At 39.1% G+C, this 20739-nt stretch overlaps 1 protein-coding gene across 1 annotated transcript in view; it reads left to right on the forward strand.

The window, feature by feature from the left end:
• The window catches only part of dock4b (dedicator of cytokinesis 4b), a 110626-nt gene extending 91280 nt beyond the window's left edge, over positions 1–19346 (forward strand). The window contains exons 38-47 of the mRNA XM_040152902.1: positions 2327–2410; positions 3128–3247; positions 3668–3789; positions 4918–5029; positions 6778–6859; positions 8110–8219; positions 10626–10698; positions 13185–13301; positions 14323–14387; positions 16665–19346. Coding sequence (XP_040008836.1) covers positions 2327–2410; positions 3128–3247; positions 3668–3789; positions 4918–5029; positions 6778–6859; positions 8110–8219; positions 10626–10698; positions 13185–13301; positions 14323–14387; positions 16665–17120 — 1341 coding nt within the window. The 3' untranslated portion in view covers positions 17121–19346. The remainder of the gene's footprint in view (positions 1–2326; positions 2411–3127; positions 3248–3667; positions 3790–4917; positions 5030–6777; positions 6860–8109; positions 8220–10625; positions 10699–13184; positions 13302–14322; positions 14388–16664) is intronic.
• The last annotated feature ends 1393 nt before the right edge of the window (positions 19347–20739 follow it).

A 20739-nucleotide genomic window follows, 5' to 3' on the forward strand; every position in this document is an offset into this window, starting at 1 on the left:
AGGACGATTGATGTGGGGACAAAGAGGGGTCAGGTCAAAAAATTGCAGATAGAGGAGTGGGAGGAAGGAATAGAGAGAGAGAGATGGCTAATAAGGGCTGAATGAATGAGATGGGAGTGTTTATGTAGCTGCTATATTATACACTGAAGTGGTAACAGACATACAGATTGGTAAGGAAACACTCAAATACTGTTAATCTCATTGACCCACACATGCATTTACTGCTACTCCAAATGCTTCCTGACGGAAGACAATTGCAGGACAACAGTGCAATTTTTTAACCAGGATGAGCACAATTGAAGAAAAAGACAACTAAAAATATACTCAAAAGAATGTTTTTTACCCTCAACAAACTGAGTGGACTCAGCAACTAGCTCTGTGTCGCATAGCAACCACCCTTTTCCACAGGGAGTACGTATCTGGGGGGGTGAATGTTCATGTTTGTGCTTGCATGTGTGGGCATATACTGTGTGTGTGTGTGTGTGTGTGTGTGTGTGTGTGTGTGTGTGTGTGTGTGTGTGTGTGTGTGTTTTTGTGTGTGTGTTTTTGTGTGTGTGTGTGTGCGAGTCTTTATTGGGTTTGTGAGTGTTTATTGGGTTTGTGCAGAAGAGCGTGCCTCTGTTTAGAAGTAGCCTATTAAGGTGTGTGGGGATACTTCATATCACACAAAGTGGAAAAGTGACACATTTTTCAATAATTTTGCACGAGGAGCTATTTCTGGAGCAAACACATTGCCACACATTATCAACACTCCCTTTTCTTTGCAGATTATCACATACAGTACCCCACGGAACATGCCCATAAATCTATTAATTTCTCCCCAAAATGCCGATTGACAGCTGCGGAGGTTTACTTGGCTACAAATGAAGGAGAAATTGTCATTATTAATATTTAGATTTATTGCTCAAGTTTGAGTTGAAACCCTTGAGGGGGAATGCTGTCTGATTTATTTCCCGTCCCTTCTGCATTCCCCATCTAATTGGGCTTTTCTAATGATAAACTGAGCCACTCCATGGCGAAGTCTCACTCCCAGCAGCCCGCTGAGAAATTTCCATCATTCATAGAAGATTATTGATTATTTTCGCTGCCTTTTCCGGAGGTCCTTGGAATGGAATTTCCTGCTGAAACGCAGCACTTCTCTTTAGCACTAACTTGGTACTATTGCATATATACTTTATAGTACACCAATTATGAAGAGTGTAATAATGTAAATAAATATTTTTCATCTGTGCTGCATGGTTTAATAAGAGAAGAATGTGATATCATGTACAGTGCACACTAATATACAGTATGCTATTTTAAGGAAGATTGCAATATGAGGATGTATCTCTATAATAATAATATTCCTTGTTTTATTTAGCATTTATAGTCTACAAGCCATAGTCATATGTATTCATTGATAGGAATCTACATGTGTGTTTGTGTTTGCTCACATGTTTGAAGCGGCACTGAGCATCTTTTTCTCTTTAGCTTTCATCTAGCCCTGTCTCTTTGGAGATAAACAGCTGTGTCCTTGGGAGAGGGACTGTTCTGATCTTTTTTTACGAACATTCCCTTTACTTTTCAGTACCTTTTCTGTGTTTCCTTCTGTTGCAGATTTGTAAGCAGATTGTGAGCCGGGTCTGTCGTCTTCTCCTCTTTGTGTACTCTGATGCAGATTGACAAGGATTTATTCTTTAGAAAAATCACAAATGTTCAAGTCATTGTAAACAGTGAGGGCCTGGCGTTTAATGTATAGATGCAACAAAAACAGTCATCATTCAAAGCAGACCAGGGCATTTTTCATCTTGTCTTTTTGAAGGAAATGTCTCGGAAAATGAATAGAAAGCAAAGTCTGTAAGCCATAATCAAGAAGTATGATGTTTCTGAAGAGACATGATCTGTAACAGGAACCAGTGACATGAATAAACGAAAAACGAAAAAAGCTTTTAAAATCTGAGACCAAATTGGCTCCTAAATCAAAGTATTATCATTCATTTGATTCCAAAAACATCCATTTGGCACAGTGTTTTTCTATTTCTGGCAGTTTTGTCGCTTTATTCTGGTTCCTGAACTTGATATTAATATCGCAACACAAATACCCAGACAGAAGTATTAGACCCCATTTGAGCTGGATGTTAGTTTACTGTGATTGTTTATTTGCTCACTTTGTTCGTGAATGTTTTTTAAGTTTAAAAAAACAAACAAAAAAACCAAAAAAAAACGTGGATGCTAATTCACTGTGTCAGCCCAGCGGGGATTCAGGTAACACTGCAGTGCAGAAAGCTCCAGTGCTTCAGCCCCCAGTGTGTGCATAACAGATGCTCTGCATTTTGTCTCCATTCAGGCCTTTTTCGTGAAGGACTACATTATGAATCACCCTGAGGATGGCGAGAAGATCGGGCGACTGAGGGAACTCATGTTTGAACAGGTTTGTAATCAGAGATAAGTACAGCAGTGTATACATGCAGGTGGAGCATGTGCTCATAGTGTGTTTTAAATGCAAATGAAAGAAATAGAAGGATCTAACAACAAGTTAATCCTCTAACATGTCAACAGAAATATTGAATATATGAGCCTGGAGATTTCTCAGTCTGCAGATGGAAGTTTTTTTTGATGCTTTTGAAAGGTCCAGAACAAGTGAGTGCTCAACAATTGTGCCTGTTAAGAGTGCAACCAGTACTGGATTTTTGAGTCTAGTACTGATATGTGTTTCTCTTATAAAGGATCCCTTAAATTACTTTTTTAAAAGGTCGTTGACCAAGACGTGTACTGAAGGGATTATTTTCTGGTGGAAGAATATAAATACACGACATTGTATAAGATAACCTCAAACATGTTTGGCATTTATTGTCATTGTATTCACAAATTTTCTTGCTAAAATTGTATAAAATATTGTGTATATATATATATATATAATATATATATAAAAATGTTTGAAAATGGAAAAAATTTCACTAAATGTGTCAACAGACTTATTTTAACCAAGCATGTCTGGAACAAATGATAAGTATTTAGCAATTTTCACAGATGTAGTAGGAAGAATAAGATTTCTTTCATTTTCATTTAATTAATTTTATTTCCAGGGTTATCCTCAGATTTGGTTATTTTTATTATCCCTAGGCAATAACCGGCCTTTGTCTCACAGGCACACATTCTGGAGTACGGGCTCGCTGTGCATGAAAAGTTTGTTCCGCAGGACATGAGACCTCTCCATAAGAAGTTAGTGGACCAGTTTCATCTAATGAAATCCAGTCTCGGCATACAGGTAGGCCAGAGGACAATACATGGTGACACTTCAGTACAACTTAAAGAATGTATTCCAAAGGCTGCAAATTTGTAAATCAAATAGGGATTCAAATTTCAATTAAGCAGAAGTTATTTTTTGTTAATGACAATAAAACATGTGTTAGGAAGATTAAAACAATTCTATTTGTCTAGCATTATTTTCCTCAAATCATTAACTACAGTCTTTTATGGAAGCACCCACTGTACATGACAACAGAAACCGACTACTGTGTTTAGACTTCTGAGTGAATGACCCCTTTAGTCCTCTGAGGATAAAGCCACCCATCATTAAAAACACTTCCTTCATATGTATGTGTGTGTATTTTATTTACACACCTCAGGCTGGCATGAAGAAGCATTTAATCATGTGCATTTCCTCTTCTCCAATTTAAAACCCCAGGAGTTTTCAGCTTATGTGCGTGCAAGCCCAGTGCACTTCACCAACGGAAGCCCACGACCATGCAGGAACTCTGTGCCCAACATCATTAGCCCAGATGGTGGCAGAGGGGTTGTCAGGCGGAGGTGACAATTGCTTTTGTCTAATTTTCTTGCCTATTTTCTTTAATATTTTATGTCGTATGTATGTGTTATGTATTTTTCTTGTTTCGATTTGAATAGTCAAGAAAAGAAAACATCTTGCTTTTGAGAGAATTTCATGTCAGTTACCTAAGTATTTATATTATACTAGAGTTTAAAAAGCACCCAAAGAGCTCTTTTATGGTGTCTCAACTGCCGTTGCTTTCTCTTGATGTGCTGTCCTTGACTGCAGACATCGGTCCTCACCTTACCTGTTTTTTTTTTTCTTTTACTTTCTTGTGTTCCCACTTCACCTCGAACACCGTGATCTGTGCCTTTGCTCTCTTCTTCCTTCGTTCCTTACTGGTGGGGCTCGATCTGGGCACACAATAGGTGTGGGTAGCTGGCTGGCACCTACATTGATATTTATTTGCGGCTGCTGCCATGCCAGCAGGCAGAGTGTGTGTGTGTGTGTGTGTGTGTGTGTGTGTGTGTGTGTGTGTGTGTGTGTGTGTGTGTGTGTGTGTGTGTGTGTGTGTGTGTGTGTGTTGATGTGTGTGTGTTGATGTGTGTTGATGTGTGTGTGTGTTGATGTGTTCAGTGACCCTGCCACTCCGTCTACCTGCAACACTCTGCCTCCACAGTCTGATCCCAGGAAGCAAAGCCACACAGAAAGATACAGACACACACACATCACCTCAATCTCCCAGTGACATTTCCTGTTTTGCTTATTGAGTTTTGATTTCTTTTTGTTAATCTGTTTGCCAACATGAAACCAGGTTACATCTATTTTTCAGTAAAGAATTCTGCTTTAACCTTTTTAAAACCCCCATGGTTTGTTCTCTAACCCTTCTTTTACACTTTTACCTTTTTGAATACAAATACTTGATGAGATCCTGCGATTGCTGCATCGATTATATGCTTCTAGTCTGACATTTTCTCCCCGTTTGTCTCTCTGTTTGTCTTTTTCCCTCCCTGTCTGACTTTGTGCTGGCCTTTTTGTGGCTCATGCTGAATTTTCGGTGAGTGAAACCTCTCAAAGCTAATGAAACATAATAACATAACCTGTCTCCATTTACCAAAAATCATCATGACCATCTACCCCTGTCTTTCTCTCACCCTCAGTCCCCTCAGCTACCCAGCAGTGAACCGCTACTCCTCATCCTCTCTGTCATCCCAAGCCTCCAATGAAGTCAGTAACATAACAGGACAATCGGAGAGCTCGGATGAAGTCTTCAACATGCAGGTAATCTTTCTTTCGCTCTCTCTCACATATGCATTCATGCAACCTCTTATGCCTTCCCACATACCCCAACAAAGGCTGTTAAGTTAGTAGACTTAGTCCACATCCCAACATTTGCCCTCCTACTCCCTACAGATTTCGCATGCAATACGTTTTAATCCACCTTCTCTCCGTTCTGCCCTTATTTCTCTTCTCCTCTGACCCTTCCTCTCTATCTTCCTCTCTGTTAGTTTTGGAACTTTTTCTGAACGAGCAAATTGTCATGATTATATCAAATAAGGACACAGTGCTTTGTGTGGTCTGTCCAGGGAGTGCGCTGAAGTTGGGCAGCAATCTAAACTAGATCTGGCCAATTCAGAAAGCTGCTGACAACTCCTGGCAGGCTGCACCTGGCAGGCCTTTAATAACCTGCAAAAAGGGATCTGACTGAAACTATTACCAATTTATATTTGATAATCATGGCTTTTATTCTGTAGCTCAAGTACAATTTACTCAAAGGTGATCTTGAAGATGAGTACTATTTTGGTATATTTCAAAGTACAAAGGGCATTAAGCCTTCACCCTCCTCCAGTGGAGATACTACACTGTGGCAAATTCTGCTTTGCATTGTACATTTTTTTTTTTTTTTTAAATTTCTCTTTTTGAAATTCACCACAGAAGTTGAGATTAATATGTCCCTAATGCTCATATTCATATAAATGTTCCAACAACAACTTATCAGACATTATAAGACCAGTTACATCTTAACCCCTTACACTGACACCCACAGACTGCTAATGTCCACTATGTGATATGATAATTACATGTACAGTTGGCTGTATTTAAAATAGCTAAGTCAACAGGAAATTAAGCTTGAAAGTTCATTATTGACCTCGGACACATATATAATAAAAACATATTATTATTATTTTGAAATATAATATTCTTTTTATTTATACCATTATAGATTTATACCATGATAATTATCTGTAGTTATATTTTTATTTTACCCACGAGATTTGGCTGAAAGCTTTCGACAATTTCTTTTCGACAAAGTTTTCAAACAACTGGAAATTTAGATGAAGCCCGCGTCAAGGAAAATGTTATAGCAACAGTTAACCCCCATTTTTAGATTTTTAAGCCTGGCTTTGACTTACTTTTAACCATAATTTATCTATAGAACCATTGCTAAGTTTTTACCAATGTTTTACTTCACAGTTGGTCAGTTTTATACGCAGGCATATGGTACTTTCTAAGCGCAACAGTGATTTCTACTTAAGTACTCTAAAAGCGATGTTCTAATTTTCTACTTCTTTGAAATAATGGCCAGCAGGAGGTAAACTGAAGTTCAATGGTACTGAAAGCCTGCATAGAATGTGAAGTTTAAAATTGACAATTGGTATTGTCAAAAACGAGACTGTCACCAAATTTCATCGGGATTGTCAAATTTTTCACAAACAAGAAAAGTATGCCATTGAAATTATTTCAAATATTTTAACATGGAGGATCATTGCTGACCTTTGAGAACAGAATATGTACCAAAATAATGTAAGCTACAACATAAACGTACTAGCTTGTCAAAGCTTTCGGCCACATCTCCTGATCTTTAGTCTCGTGTTGACACCTAAGCTAGTGCCATGGTCTAGCTTATAATGTGGTATAAACTAAGCTCATTTATGTTGTATACTGTATAACATATTAATGAATGTTTAGGATATTCTGGTGATGATAATAATGCAGTTGTTGTTTTTGTCTGTCCATTCCGTCTACAGCCCAGTCCGTCTACCTCGAGCCTCAGCTCCAACCATTCTGCCTCGCCAAACGTCACCAGCTCAGCCCCCTCCAGTGCCAGAGGTGAGGCTGGCACTCTGCAGAATGACTCATTTTGCAATGTTAGCTTCGAATTGATATTTCAAACCAGAGTGACTCGCACAGAGGAAGCAGGCTGAAGTTCAGCTGGGCACACCAAACATGGGGACTGAAACTTTGACCTTTCATTGACATGATGTTCTCTCAAACCACTGCGGCATCATGTCTGGTGTGGTTAGCGAGGTTAGATGACAGCTACATGTAGGAGAGGGAGATGGGGGCCAAAAAAAAATGGGAGAGAGAGAGAGCAGTGACAAGGGAGGTTTGAATTGAAAGTTAGAGACTGAAAAATAGAGAGAATACAAAATGAGCACATACGGAAAATGAAATGGGCTGAGACGTGGAGACAAATGCTGTTGAAAGAAACATGGAGCTAGAGAAAATGCAAGACAGAACAAGAGAGGGTAAGAGATGATTACAGTTGTGTGGAATATCCCTCTTGGACTCCAATACAATCTCCAGTCCAGGCCGGGCCTCAGTCATCCAAGCCCTCCTGTCCAGTGGAGTGTGAATATCTAATGCCTTCTCTGTCTGCTCTCTTATCCTACTGTGTTGAAATGTGCAAATGTGTTTCTGCCTGATCCACATCATAAAAAGTAAGAATATATGAAGACATTTATGGAAACATATACACCCCCCTTTGGCAAACTGCTGGCCCTTTATAAAAGTGGCCTCTGTCTACCCATAAAGCTTGTAGAGAATTATTGCAAGTGTGATCTTATCTGAATAACAGCGAAGAGTATCTCAAACTCATATGATAGCCTCCCAAGTGCTATCGCATCTGTTAATGGATCGATATCTATACAGTAGCTAACACCAGATGAGGGGAAGTTCTTTGAAAATGGTGTTATCAAGTATTTGCGCCTGCGTGCGTGCGTGTGTGCCTGCATGCGTTTTGTGTTTATCTCTGTTGGTGTGTTACATATGTTTCTGTGTTGAGGCTTAGCACGTGTCTCAGTCAGTTTTGATTGTCCAGTCTAACAGAGGAGGTGAGGAAGTGAGGTGTGTGTGCGCGCGTGTGTGTGTGTGGGGGGGGGGGGGGTGAGGCCATTTATCGTGTTGTGGAGCTAGTGAAGCTGAGAGAATGGTGTGGAGTCTTGGTGGGAGAAAGAGAGATTGGCCTTCCCTGATTTGTGGCGAGTATTTATGGGTAACAGTCGAACACCATGCTGCCTTATGTGTTTGTGCATGCCTGTGTATGTTAACACTTTGACATCTATTATTGTATATCCCAGGTTCACCCCAAATGGCAGAGAAGCACAAGCATTCCAGAGAAAATGCGTGTTTGTCTCCAAGAGAGAGACCAGTCAGTGCCATCTTTCCCAACCCTGTGGACCCTGCACAGGTAGCACACACACGCACACACACGCACACACACACACACACACACACACACAAAAATCCACACCTATGGGTGGGTGGTACAACCTGTATGCAGTAAATGCGCAGTACTGGAAAAAGTGCATATTTATAAAATCTTTATCATTTTTTGATAATGATTTGGGTATACTTTTTGGTTGCGGATGGTGAATGGATTTTTATTGACAAGTCAAATGAAGTGCAACACTCATTACATGTTAACAAGTGATTAAAATTCGCCCCTTTAGGATAAATCAAATGGATATTTGCATGCAATGAAAATGTGGATAAAAAAAATACAAACAGAGAAATTAACTTTTTACCATTCAGTGCTAAAGACAGGACTGATGTCTGTGAGTATGAGCAAAGTCTGAGAATGTGTTCCTGCTCTCACATATGTGGTTATACAAGTGGTTTAAGGAAAAATGAAAACAAAATCCTAATGTCCTAATGTTAAGGTAGGCCAGCAATAGCAGGAAGCATAATAACTATGTATTTGTGAAAACACATGATGCCCATCTAAACTATTTTGAGAGATGAGATGGGGGGGGGTGTCTAATTTGTCAACTAAAATGAAAATTGTATTATTCCATGTTTGGTGTCATGTAGTCCTTTACCCTATGAGCATACCTGAAGAATCACAATAGATTTACAGGGGAACTATTTCAGGCACCTCGGGTTCCGGGAGTAAAAGTACTATTGATTTTCTCCATAGACAATGTGAGGTTACTCACAGTCGGTAGCATTTCCTCAGTTTTGCAGGACATGAAACTCACAAGGTTGAATCATCAGTACAAAACATGAACTGTGTTAGAAAATAACTAATTCTTCGATAAACAGTTCAAGGTGCAAGATTGTGGGCATACATGAAAATGTAAGGTGCATAACTATGACTCCCATGGTGCATTTCGGCAAGAGACATCAAGAGACACCAGTCACCAAGCTTATTACGTGTGTTGGTAATGTTGGGCGAAAGTTTAGGAGTACAGTTTTGAGAAAACAGAAAACATAATCAGCAGGCTTAAATTTTAAGAATTTTGAGTCGGTGTTGGATTAATTCAGTAACAATGTCACTGTATCTTTTTGCCACAACACGGAAGTGTTAACAACTGCTACAGTCTGGATTATTATGTTATCCAGGAGAGTCCCGTGTTTCTGAAGTAATATTGAGGATATCATTAAAAGGACATTTTGAATGGGAATACAGGATGGGGAGAAAACACCCCAATCGAAACTTTATACATTGTAAGCAGGTGGATATATCCACCCTCGTTGTACTGTTTTGTTTTTATTTCTCAGGAGGGTATTATAATTTTTTCTCATTTGCGGTCCTTATGGATATTTCATTCCCTTTGGTTGTTAGCTCCCCCTGCCCAAGTGTGTTATTTGGAATAAGCCGAAATGAGAAGTGGGTCTGTATTTTTTAACACTGTACCTTGCAAGTATGTTTATCCAGCACTGCAGCCGCCCATAAGGTCCATACTAGGGTGGAGAACAAGGTCACTTTTATATTGCACAATATATCTCAACGTGTGACTCCTGTCTTGGAGAAAAAAATTACTTTTGGTGGCTGAGAATTGAAGTTTTTCAAGAGCAGCATTTTAGTGATGTATTATTAAAGTCAGACAGTCCAGCATTGCCTCATTTTCAGTAAAAAAATAAAAAACACATTCCAGTACAGCAAGCTAATGTAACCACAATAACAAGAGCCAGCAAGAACAATATAATGTTGCAGATCCTCCTCTAGCCGAAGGGCAGTATGTAACGCAATCACACACTCCATTCTCAGTGACAAAGCTACTGTAAAAGAAAAATAATGTTTGCTTTTCAAGGCTGTTGATCTCTTAGGTCAATGCTACGAGCGCAGTTAACCTGTTTTTCTTAGTCTGTTTGTGTTGAATCAGAAGAATCATTTGAAGTCTATAGATTAACTGATGTTGGGGGGCCCCACAATCATTCCAACCTGACAACTGGCAGTTAGCTGCTAATGGAATATTGATTGTTAGAAACATTGATTACTTGTATCCTTTACTGAAATTAGCGCAACAGACCAAAAAAAAATCATCTTATTTATATATTTTTGAGGATGGAGGCAGGAGTGCTCACCGACTCCCACAAATATCTCACCGCTGCTAGACATAAAGGTCATTAGTCATTCAACACTCTTTCTCGCTGTCTGCGTCTGTCTGACTGTTGTTGTCTGTATTGTCCTCTGCCTATTCAATTGAATTTTTTTAGGGAAAAAATTCACACGATATTTATCTTTTTCCATCCAACATTCATTTATTCCTCTATGCTTTAAAGCTCGTATTTACGTATGTTTTGTATCACAAAAACAGTTTCATGCTGTATGTATTTTTACAGTAATTTGGTCTTATTCTTCTGTGTGCAGAGAGCTCCTCCTCATCAGATAGGCGATACCACTTTACCAAGGAGTGACCCCAACCTCTCAGCACCAGACAAAGGTAAAAGCTGTGTTTAGCATATTTTACATGTGTTACGTCCATGCACTGACCTCTCCAACACTTGCAGAAACACCCAAAATTTAATCTCACCTTGCAGGGAATCCCCTCCAGCAGAATAGTAATGCCAACATGTGTAGACACTTTTTTATTAAACCTACTGTATTATAAAGACTTGTTCCTTATTGTCATTGATTCAATCTCCATTACAGCTGTCCAGCATGTGTCCATTAACCATAGTTCCTGTAGAATTTCTTAACAAAAGCTCTCTTCAGTGTGGATCATAATAATGCAGGGGTGCTGCAGCAGTAGCAGGCAGCTTCTCTATTACTCACCAATGCTTACACCACTATCCAGCATGGTGCTCATCTGTCCAGACATTCAGTGTGTGCGATAGTTTGACCACAGAGTGACTGGAGGCATCTGTCTTTACACACATGCTGGGTTCCATTTCCTAACCAGACACACTGACTAGACTTCAGCATTTCATTTTGCCTCAGCCTAAAAGACTGATAAAATGCCAGGTAGTATATCTGCATTGCTATTGGACATGTGTGACATTCATATGTATGAATGCATATTTCTTAGTTAAGCCAACAGGTTATCATTTTGCTCAGCATAGACAAGGGAAGATGCATATTTCTTGCATTTTTTAGGAAAATATGCCCTGAATGGCTTAATTACTTTTCTCTGAACTTCAGCAGAACTCTAAGTATAAAATGAACATGTGCAGTTTTACTTCCAACATTGCTTCTCTCAGCCACAAAAAAAGAACAGCTTTCAAAGCGGCATGTGAAGTAATTAAGGAGGTATGTGAAAGAGACTTAAAATGGAGAGTGAAGTGTGTGGATGTGATAGCTTCCTTGTGACTCACACAGAAACACACACCTTTCCATGTGATTCAAGTGTGATTTATAAATAATGCGGTGAGAGATAGATGAACTTCCAAAATATGGTGACACCACACCTCTATGCATATGACAATTACAAAAAGTGCTAGAATTTACACAAAAACGTGTGACTGTATGAAAATGTAATTTGTCACATCTTTAGTCTTGAACCTTACTCTACATACCAAATATAGTGTTGTTAAAATTAGTGGCTCTCTAGACTCCCATTTGCCATGTAACAAAAGAAGACAGCATTTTGAAGTCCATAGGGATCAGGCTCAATAAACTGTGACCTTGCCAATCACCCTGAAAGTGACTGCAATTATGGTGTCTGATACATTTTATTATGCAAACAAATGTGGCATTGCACAGAACAAGACCATTATTTTTCCTGTTTTAAGTTTCTAATCATGGACAACATTTTTCAACGACGAAAACAAGACTAAAGCTAAGTAATAGTAAATAATGGAATGCATTTAATTTTCATCAACAAATAAAAACTAAGTAATGTCAAAAATGGATGAATGCAAATATGAACAAAGCATGTTCAAGATCCCGCATACATCTGCAGGATCACATCATGTGTGCTCCCCAGTTGGTAAAAAGTATCCTTCGCAGCTCCACAGTTGCTTGACCTGTTGCACTAATGAGCAAAATCTTGCATTTCAATGTCATGTCTCTGAAAGTTAGCTGTTTCATGGATGGAAAAAATCAACAAATGTATGAACTAAATCAATGAGACTGTCTTCCCAACAAGGATGAATTCATCAATCAAAAAATGAGACTAAAAATACCACTGTTGATATCCAGACTAAAATGAATTTAGTTTTTGCTGAGTAAAACTAGTAATAATCAAATTACTAAAATTTGACTAAAATGAATATACCTTATCGTTAAAAAGCTAACAATAAAACTAAATCAAATCAGGTGACAAAATTTACAATTGCCAATTTAAACTTTGGCAAGTTTCATCGCAAAAGCTCAAAAAAAATGTACTTCGACCTCAAATACGCTGTTCTCCAAGATGCACATCTGATTGCATACCGGCAATGATAGAAGGCCAAATTTATGATGGCGCCAGTTTTACTGTGTAGAAGAAAAGAGGAGTTAATTGTGGGCCTCTGAGATCCTGGAGTTATGTAACTATGTGATCTTACTGCTCCTCCTTTGGATAAAAAAACAAGTAGGGCAGAATATATTACAGCAGAAGAGGCTATTAGTGAACATTGTGATTGTTGACTTTCCAAACCTGCTTTGTAGAATGGGTAATGCTTAAAGCTCCTGAAAACTTGGCTTCAAAGCTTAAGAATTTCTCGATAACATTAAACATTCACGACTAAATGAGCAACAATCAAATTAAAAACTAACATCTTAGGTATTATTTATTGAGCGTTTAACACTACATAACAACTTCATCAGGACTGTTTGGGGGTGTTTTGAGCAGATTTTATTGTGACCAAACAACCCACCAATTTAATTTTTCCAGTTATCATATTATCCATTTCAAATGCACATTGAAAAGGATAATAAGTTCTCCATGTTGTTGTGTAATCCCATAACCTGTTGTGTGACTTGTGATGTTTTTTGTGTACTGTAAAGTGAGACCCACACCCAGTAGCTGGAGCCTAGACAGTGTCAAAGAGGGCGCTCCATCCTTCTCTGACTCTGTTGGCAAATTGCTATGCCCTCCTGTACCTCCTAGGCCACCGTACTCAGGTAAATTGGCCTATCACAGTGGATCCTCCAATGAAGAATGGTACTAATTTTCCTCGCTGACTTTTGACACCTGGTGTTTTCTCCACCTCCTGTTGGCATCTTCCCAGCTGAGGCTTTCAGCTGCTGTTTCCTTGCTTCTGCTCACATTCATGATGACGCCAGCATTTTATTTACTAACCAATTGAAATGCTGATATTTCCTAGAAGGAAATGTGTTACTTCAACAGAGAACAAGTCTGAAAATCTGTGGAGAAGGCTGAAATCAATCCCAATTGAAATTCCTGTCAGTTCCCGGATTTATATATTTTTTCCTTTCAGTCCCCCTGAGAAAGGCATGTTATTACATATCAACAAGTTTTCTCTGCCACAAACTATCATTTAGTTATTCAATCATTACCTCCAATATAGAGCTTGTGTCTCCACCAGTGTGTATATTTTGATTTGTTGGTTTGTTTGTCAGCAGGATTACACAAAAAGTACTGAACCAATTTGCACCAGACTTGGTGGAGGAATGGGGGATGGGCCAGACAAGAACCCATTGAATTTTGGTGCAGATCCAGTTAAAGGGGGCGAATTCAAGAATTTTTTATGACTTTCCACTACGAGATAAGGCTTTTTTTGCCTTGGTGGAGATATGCTCTCTACTGAGTGCCAGTGTGGTTTACAGATGCAACAGACTTGACTTATTCCCCACTGCTTTCTGATCTGTTGCACTGCCCAGCAGCGTTGAAAGCAGATGGAGTGTTTTTTTCTTCCTCTTTTTCCTTCCCTCATTGCAAAGAGCATAAACAGCTGTTTGAGAAACAGCTTAAGGCAGCCGAAAGAACCTGCAAAACATCAGCGCCTATTTGATTCATTGATGCTTTAAGCGACTGGCCCTCTCATCTCCATGTGTGTATGTTTGCATGACTCATGCTGTGTCATCCTGGCAAGTAGAAGAAAATGCTCTTCTAATTTGAATTTGCCCTCTTTTCTTCTTTCTCTGTCTCCCTTTCTCTCGCTCTCATTCCTCTGGCTGTCAGCAGGCTCCTCAGCTAAAAACATGAGGTCGCAGTCCCCTGTTCCCACATCCAGATCGCCGCAAAAGGTTGGTTATGTTTCTGTCACTCACTTCCTCTATCCATTTATTTAGAGTTTTGGGCTTATTTTAGCTTCTCTTCCTTTCCCTGAGACAGTCTGACCTTGCTTAGTGACAGCCTCGGGGACTTTACCCTGCACTGCTAACATCTTACCGGCCAGCTCCAGGGTCTTTATATCCTACTCTATGTCAACCATAACGCTAGGGAGCCTTGCATTACTGTTCACTGAAGCTGCTAACTGCTCAAAGTACTGCTGATTTGGTAGTTTTTTATGACACAACTGTACCAAAGTGGACCCAAAATGGGACTGGCTGGAGGGCATTCATCGTATTATCTAAATTTACACCTGGTGAACACCAACTGTCGTCCTCTATGTTTAATTCAAGCTCTGAGAGGATGTCATCTGGCCTGTCTGCCAAAAATATGCAAAACCAGATGGATTTATTCAACTTCACTAAATTTACTTGTCAGTGAAATTTAATTTTCTAAGCATGAACCCTGTTTGTTATGGTTTTTCCTTTAGTATTAATGTGATGAGAGTTCCGTGTGCTATACTGAATGTTCCCTTCAGCATCTCTCAACTGAGATGTGTTAAAACAAGTTTTGAATATCTCTGACCTCGAGCATTTTTTATGTTTATTTAAAGATAACCGATTACTTTTGCTTTGTCTCCAAGCTGTGATTTATAGTTAATGAGCCTCTTAGTAGTTAATACCAGTCTGCAGAAGCAGGAGAAGTCCAGCAGAGGTTAACTAAGCACTGAGTGGGCTCTTAATGAGGGTAAAAAGTTGTTTTGAAACTCTGATGAATTGAATTTTTTTCTCAAGCTAACTCTTATCATCTTTGTGGGCTTGTCAAAAGAAACAGTGCTAAGCTCCCAGCTTTGTTGTGGTTGTGATGTCTTCTTACATGTGACAGCTACGAAGGGTGCTGTTTGTGTGAGTGTGTGTGTGTGTGTGTGTGTGCGTGTGTGCGTGCGTGCGTGCGTGCGTGTGCGCATTCTGTTTGTGAGGTGAAAAAAGAGAGAGAGAACAACTCTGGAAACCAAAGTGTGAGTGACAGCTTGGCACTCAGCATGTCCTGTCCATCAGATGTGTGTGTGTGTGTGTGGGGATAGGTTTGTGCCTGTCGCCACATTTGTGTGTAAGTGTGTTGTGGCAACAGAAGAGGCCTAGAGCGAAGTACCGAGCTGCCCATCACAGCACAGCCAGACACGGGTCCTCCGTGGACCTCCAGCAGGCTCCATTATCTGGCACAAGAGCGCACACACGGCAAACACACAAATCAGTCAGTGCAGCCAGGGGCCTATTACCAGACCACAAACCCCAGGATAGTGGTGAACCTGCACAAAACTCATGGTGCCAGTCTGAACAGGGCTGCACTTACTCATCTCCAGAGGTAGAAAACATATTTAGTAGTAGCCTTGATCTAGAAAACTGCATCAGGAATTTAAACTGCTTGTCAGCAATGTATTAAATATACCGATTTTTCTCATGCTAACCCAAATGTGAAAAGGTTGTCAAATTGGATACCTTTTTGTACATGCCCCTAGTAGCAAGAACAATGCACCTTACTGATCAGTTATATACCCCACTAGATCCAATTACGTTTTAGCAGATAATGGCAGCATGGTGTAATTGCTTAGAAAAGCATTTTGATGAGTGATCAGATTTTTGAGGGGGGGAAGTGCAGCATATTGTGTTTTTTCAATTCAGTGTACAGGGCTAGTCAATGGAGTGGAAAAACTTGGCCCTCTTAGTCTGTTCACTGATTCTCCTTTGTTTGTTTGTTTTTAAGTTTCTATTGTTCCTTTATGGCTGTGTCAGCACACATGTTGGAGACAGCAGAGCCAAATAGAGGATGCATATAACATGGTCACATGCTTACCACCAAAAATTGCTAACAAAATTTTAAACACAAAATGTACAAAAATTATATTGTGATAATTTCTCAAAAAATATAGAAATACAAATTAAATAATGGTAAATACAGGATGCTTTATGTCAATGGTTCCCAATTCTGGAAGCAAAAAAGGTCGGGAACCACTGCACCAACCAAAGGCAAATGTCATTTAGAGCAACATTTGGGGAAAATACACTTATTCACTTCTTTGCCAAGAGTTAGGTGAGATGAGTATTTTACAGACATGGTAATGCCATTAATCTTCTCATCTAAGTCTGGACAAGAAAGCAAATAAGCGTTTTACTTTTTGTCGAATTGTTCCTTTAATCAAGACATGGAAAAGTATAGTATATGATTTCTTGTCATTCTTTCTTTACCTCTAGACCACAATACCACCTTTCACCCCTTCGCCAACTGAGTGCCAGTCTGCCAGCCTGGTCTCCAACTCCCCTGTCCTCTCTGGCAGCTACAGCAGTGGCATCTCCTCCCTCAGTCGCTGCAGTGTATCAGAGGCTTCAGGCACCGAGCTTCCTGCAGGTGACCACCCGCCCCACCCACTGCCTCCACCCACCACTTTGCCAAACTCTGTCTCCAGCAGCTCCGACGAGCCGATCCGCAGGGAGAACAAGACACCGCCTCCCTATAGCGTGTATGAGAGGAACAACCCCCGCAGGCCTGTGCCATTGCCCCATAGTCTCTCCATCCCCCCACAGACGGACCCCCCGGCCCTGCCACCCAAGCCACACCAGCTCCGCACAGGTAGCATGAAGCTGGACGGAACCTCCGACCCTCGAGTCCCAAGACCGAGGCCTCTGCCCAGGAAGGTGTCCCAGCTATAGGTGCTGGTTAAGGGTCCTTGTCTGGTGCTTGTGGAAGGAGGCGGAAGAAACACACTGGCGTAATTTGCACTTTTCTACTGGGCACTCACTTGTTTTTTGTGATCTTCAGTTTGGCATTCCTGACCTACACTCCAATAAAAGCAACAGGCCTATAGATTAACAGGCATTCAAAAAACTGAAGAAAACTGTCAGATAAAGAAAGTTTCTTTTTGTATTTACTAGAGGGCATTGCATTGACTTCCGCACTTTTAGCTCTAGTACATACAGTAGGTCACCACGGTCAATCCCAACATATGTTTACCAGAACATTCTAGAAAAACAGTTTTGATAGATGTAATAATCTCAAATATATGTATATTGGTATATATGAGAATTGTTTTTGCCTTAAGTATTGGAAACAGAGTCTTTTATCCGTGAGTCTTGCACGTTTTTTTTTTTTTTGGTTTTTTTTAACAACTCAGTACATTTTTATACTGTGTGGCTAGAAAGGTGCTAGAGGCCTCAAGAATACATTTCAGTGAAGTGTAGTAGAGCAGGGTGTGTTACCATAGTCATATCCACACAATCAATGGTACAAAAAAAATCAAAAGTTGAATTTATGCTAACAAAAATGTATTTAGATTAAATTAAAAACTCCTGTTATACCTGTAATTTTTTCCAGTTTTTAAAATTCTGACAAAAGTAATGATCACATTTTGTCATTTGCAGTAATATATAAGGTTTGGTAGCTTCAGCACAGTAATTTTAAGGTGGTTTTAATTCCACATAATGAATAAATGTAAATCAGAAAATTAAAGAGATTTTTGTTGGTAAATTGCCACCTTAGCAAATCACTCTACTGCCCTTTTTTCTCTAGAACCTTAAAATTAGCCTCTTAACTTTGACACAAGTGAAGAATTGCCCAAATTAACAATAACATCATGATCCTGGACCAAACACATGGGAAAACATAAGTGCAATTGCATGCTTAGAAGCTAGAATTTGCCATTGGTCATTGCCATTTATGTGAACACACCCTAATCCTCCTGCATGATGTAAATGACAATAGATCTTTAGCGGTGGGGGGTTATCAAGTGTTGTGCCAAAGGAAAATGTACAAAGAAAATGTACAATGTGCTCGTTTTTTTTTCTTCCTTTTTTTTCCTTTTTTTTTTTTTTTACTGGGACCTGGAATCAAGAAGTTTGGAAATGCTTAGCTAAAGAGACCTTTTTAAGAAAGAATTTTCAAAATGATTTTACCCACATGTTCTAATTAAACTGTAATCTACTGATCACATGTAACTCTAGACAAGCACAAACAAGATTTTATCATCTGTATTATGACCAGTACTGTTACTATGAAGTCTCCATTTGACAAAGCAGTAATTGGAAAAGAGCTTAAATGTCAGCCGTGACCTTAAAAAAAAAAACACATGACGACTGACACTCTTTTGGAGAAATATTTACAAACTAATCATTGTCAAATATTTGTACAGTTGAGATTTACTTTCTCTTTGATTAAAAAATGGACGTGAGTTGAATGCACTATAAATAGTTGCTCCGTTCAATGACATTGCATTGTTGCAGTGAAGTAAGTGTTCAGTGGCAGACAGATTTCACACATTTTGTGAAATAGAGAAAAGTTTGGCATAAGATATCCATCAATCTTAAATACCGGTTGGGGTTGGGGGGTAGCTTTAGTACTGTTTGTATGTTTCATTTTTGTATGGTTGATTTACTTTTGGATTTGTTGTGAATTTTTGACATTAAATATTCACATTAATCAGTACTTGAGAACCTGTAAATTATATGATGAGATTAATGTAAGTATGCCAAATATAAAATTTGTGTAATACAATTAATGTAAATATTGTGTTTTTAACAAAATGTAGCTATAACAATTTACAGCTTTGAATGTAATGTTGAAGCAGCAAATTATTATTATAAATGTTCAAACTTTTATGGTTTTGTGAGTGTAGAAAAATTAAGATCATGCATAATGACGCCTAACACATTTACAAGTTCAATAAACCGCCCTATGTAATGCAAATGGTTTGACAGGCAGATTTCTACGTTATGACACCGTTGAGATTTGTGATGCAAGTTTGTCTTCTTGTATGGTGAATTGAAGTTTCACAAAACACCTGTCTACCCCTGCAAAGACTCAAGTTGATTGACTGTCGTGATGTTTTTATCTCTAAAAAAACATTTCTTAGTATTTGTGGGTGGGAAGCCAGATAGGGATCATGTCGTTCTGAGATACAGATACAGCTGTGGTTCAGGTTTGGGATTCGAAGTAAATAATGTAAAGTCATGGTAAAACCACGCACTGCAAGTAAAAAAGAAGTGGCTGGCACTTTCATGAGTAATGTACATTTATGAGAAGCCTCCATTTTCTCTATGTTAACAGAGTGTGTAGGCAATAACAGTAATAACAATAGCAGGGTGGTAGAGGAATCACTCTAGAATTGAGAAAAACCCAAGGCGGCGTTCAGTTCCTTGAAAATGGACGTTGTCTGTCCTTGGTTCTGGAGGGGAATCCTGGATGAAGGATGGCTGGCGAAAGTGGCAAAGGCTTATTCCAATTTATGTACAGCTACAGCGGCCCTTCTATTGTTTTTCCCACCTTTTTTGTCAATAGCTTTTTAAGGGTAACAACTAATGATAAATATTTCAGCATTTAGGGGTGCTGAAAAACAAGGAACAAAAAAATTAAAAGATTAATCGTATTTCTAATAAAGTAAAAAATAAAACAATTTCTTAATTTGGCTAAAAGCAAATCAAGATTGAATAACTGAAAATAAGTGATTCCTTATTATAATATGTGAAACCAAAGTTAGACTTTTAAACCAGAAATTTCCCAATTTTCATTCGAAGGAGGTTCATTGAGGGGAAGAGGTGATAGGCCTTTTATAGGCATATATTTTGACTTGTCATTGCAAAACACAGGTGTTGGCAATAACATTAAAGATGTGAGCTAGTATGCACAATGCCAAAACTCTGAAGCCACAGCACGTAAAGTTCAGCCATAATTAATATTGCGTACACCTGTGCTTTTGTTATATGGACATGTCAGAACGTCTTCAATGGAAAAAGGCCTACGGACCTCAAGGAATATATATTAATAAGTATAAATATTCACACCTCGCGTTTACAAGAACAAGAAGAATATAATGCTTGAATTTTAAGATTTAGTACTGTTCTCAAATCTGCAAAAAATACTGTAGGTCTTCGGTTGGAATGGACTATTTCTTTGGATTTCCTTTCGACAAACCAAAAAGCTCTTGACCTGCTGATCAGGTAAGATCAATTATTTTCTCTGTGATCCATGAAAAGTGTTTGTGACACTTAGATGGTGGTTGATCTTTTTGGGAAACTAGCTAACTGGGCAGTCCCCCCTCCCCCCTAATTTGTTAGAGCTTTATGCTGCTAGCTCTAGCAGGAAAAATGAACACCAGTTGTAGATTAGTAGGGTACAAGTTTAAGTTTTATCAGTGAAAACACACCCACTAATTCACACTGTTCTGAAATGGCTTTATATTTAGAAATCAAGGAGGTCAGCTTATTCTTCTGAATGTTTTCTCATTGCTAGTCCTTGGCCTGTGCACCATCCTACCATAGACCTAACTGCTTCACTACA

The sequence above is a fragment of the Xiphias gladius genome, chromosome 2 (assembly GCF_016859285.1).
Source record: "Xiphias gladius isolate SHS-SW01 ecotype Sanya breed wild chromosome 2, ASM1685928v1, whole genome shotgun sequence".
NCBI classification, from domain to species: domain Eukaryota; kingdom Metazoa; phylum Chordata; class Actinopteri; order Istiophoriformes; family Xiphiidae; genus Xiphias; species Xiphias gladius.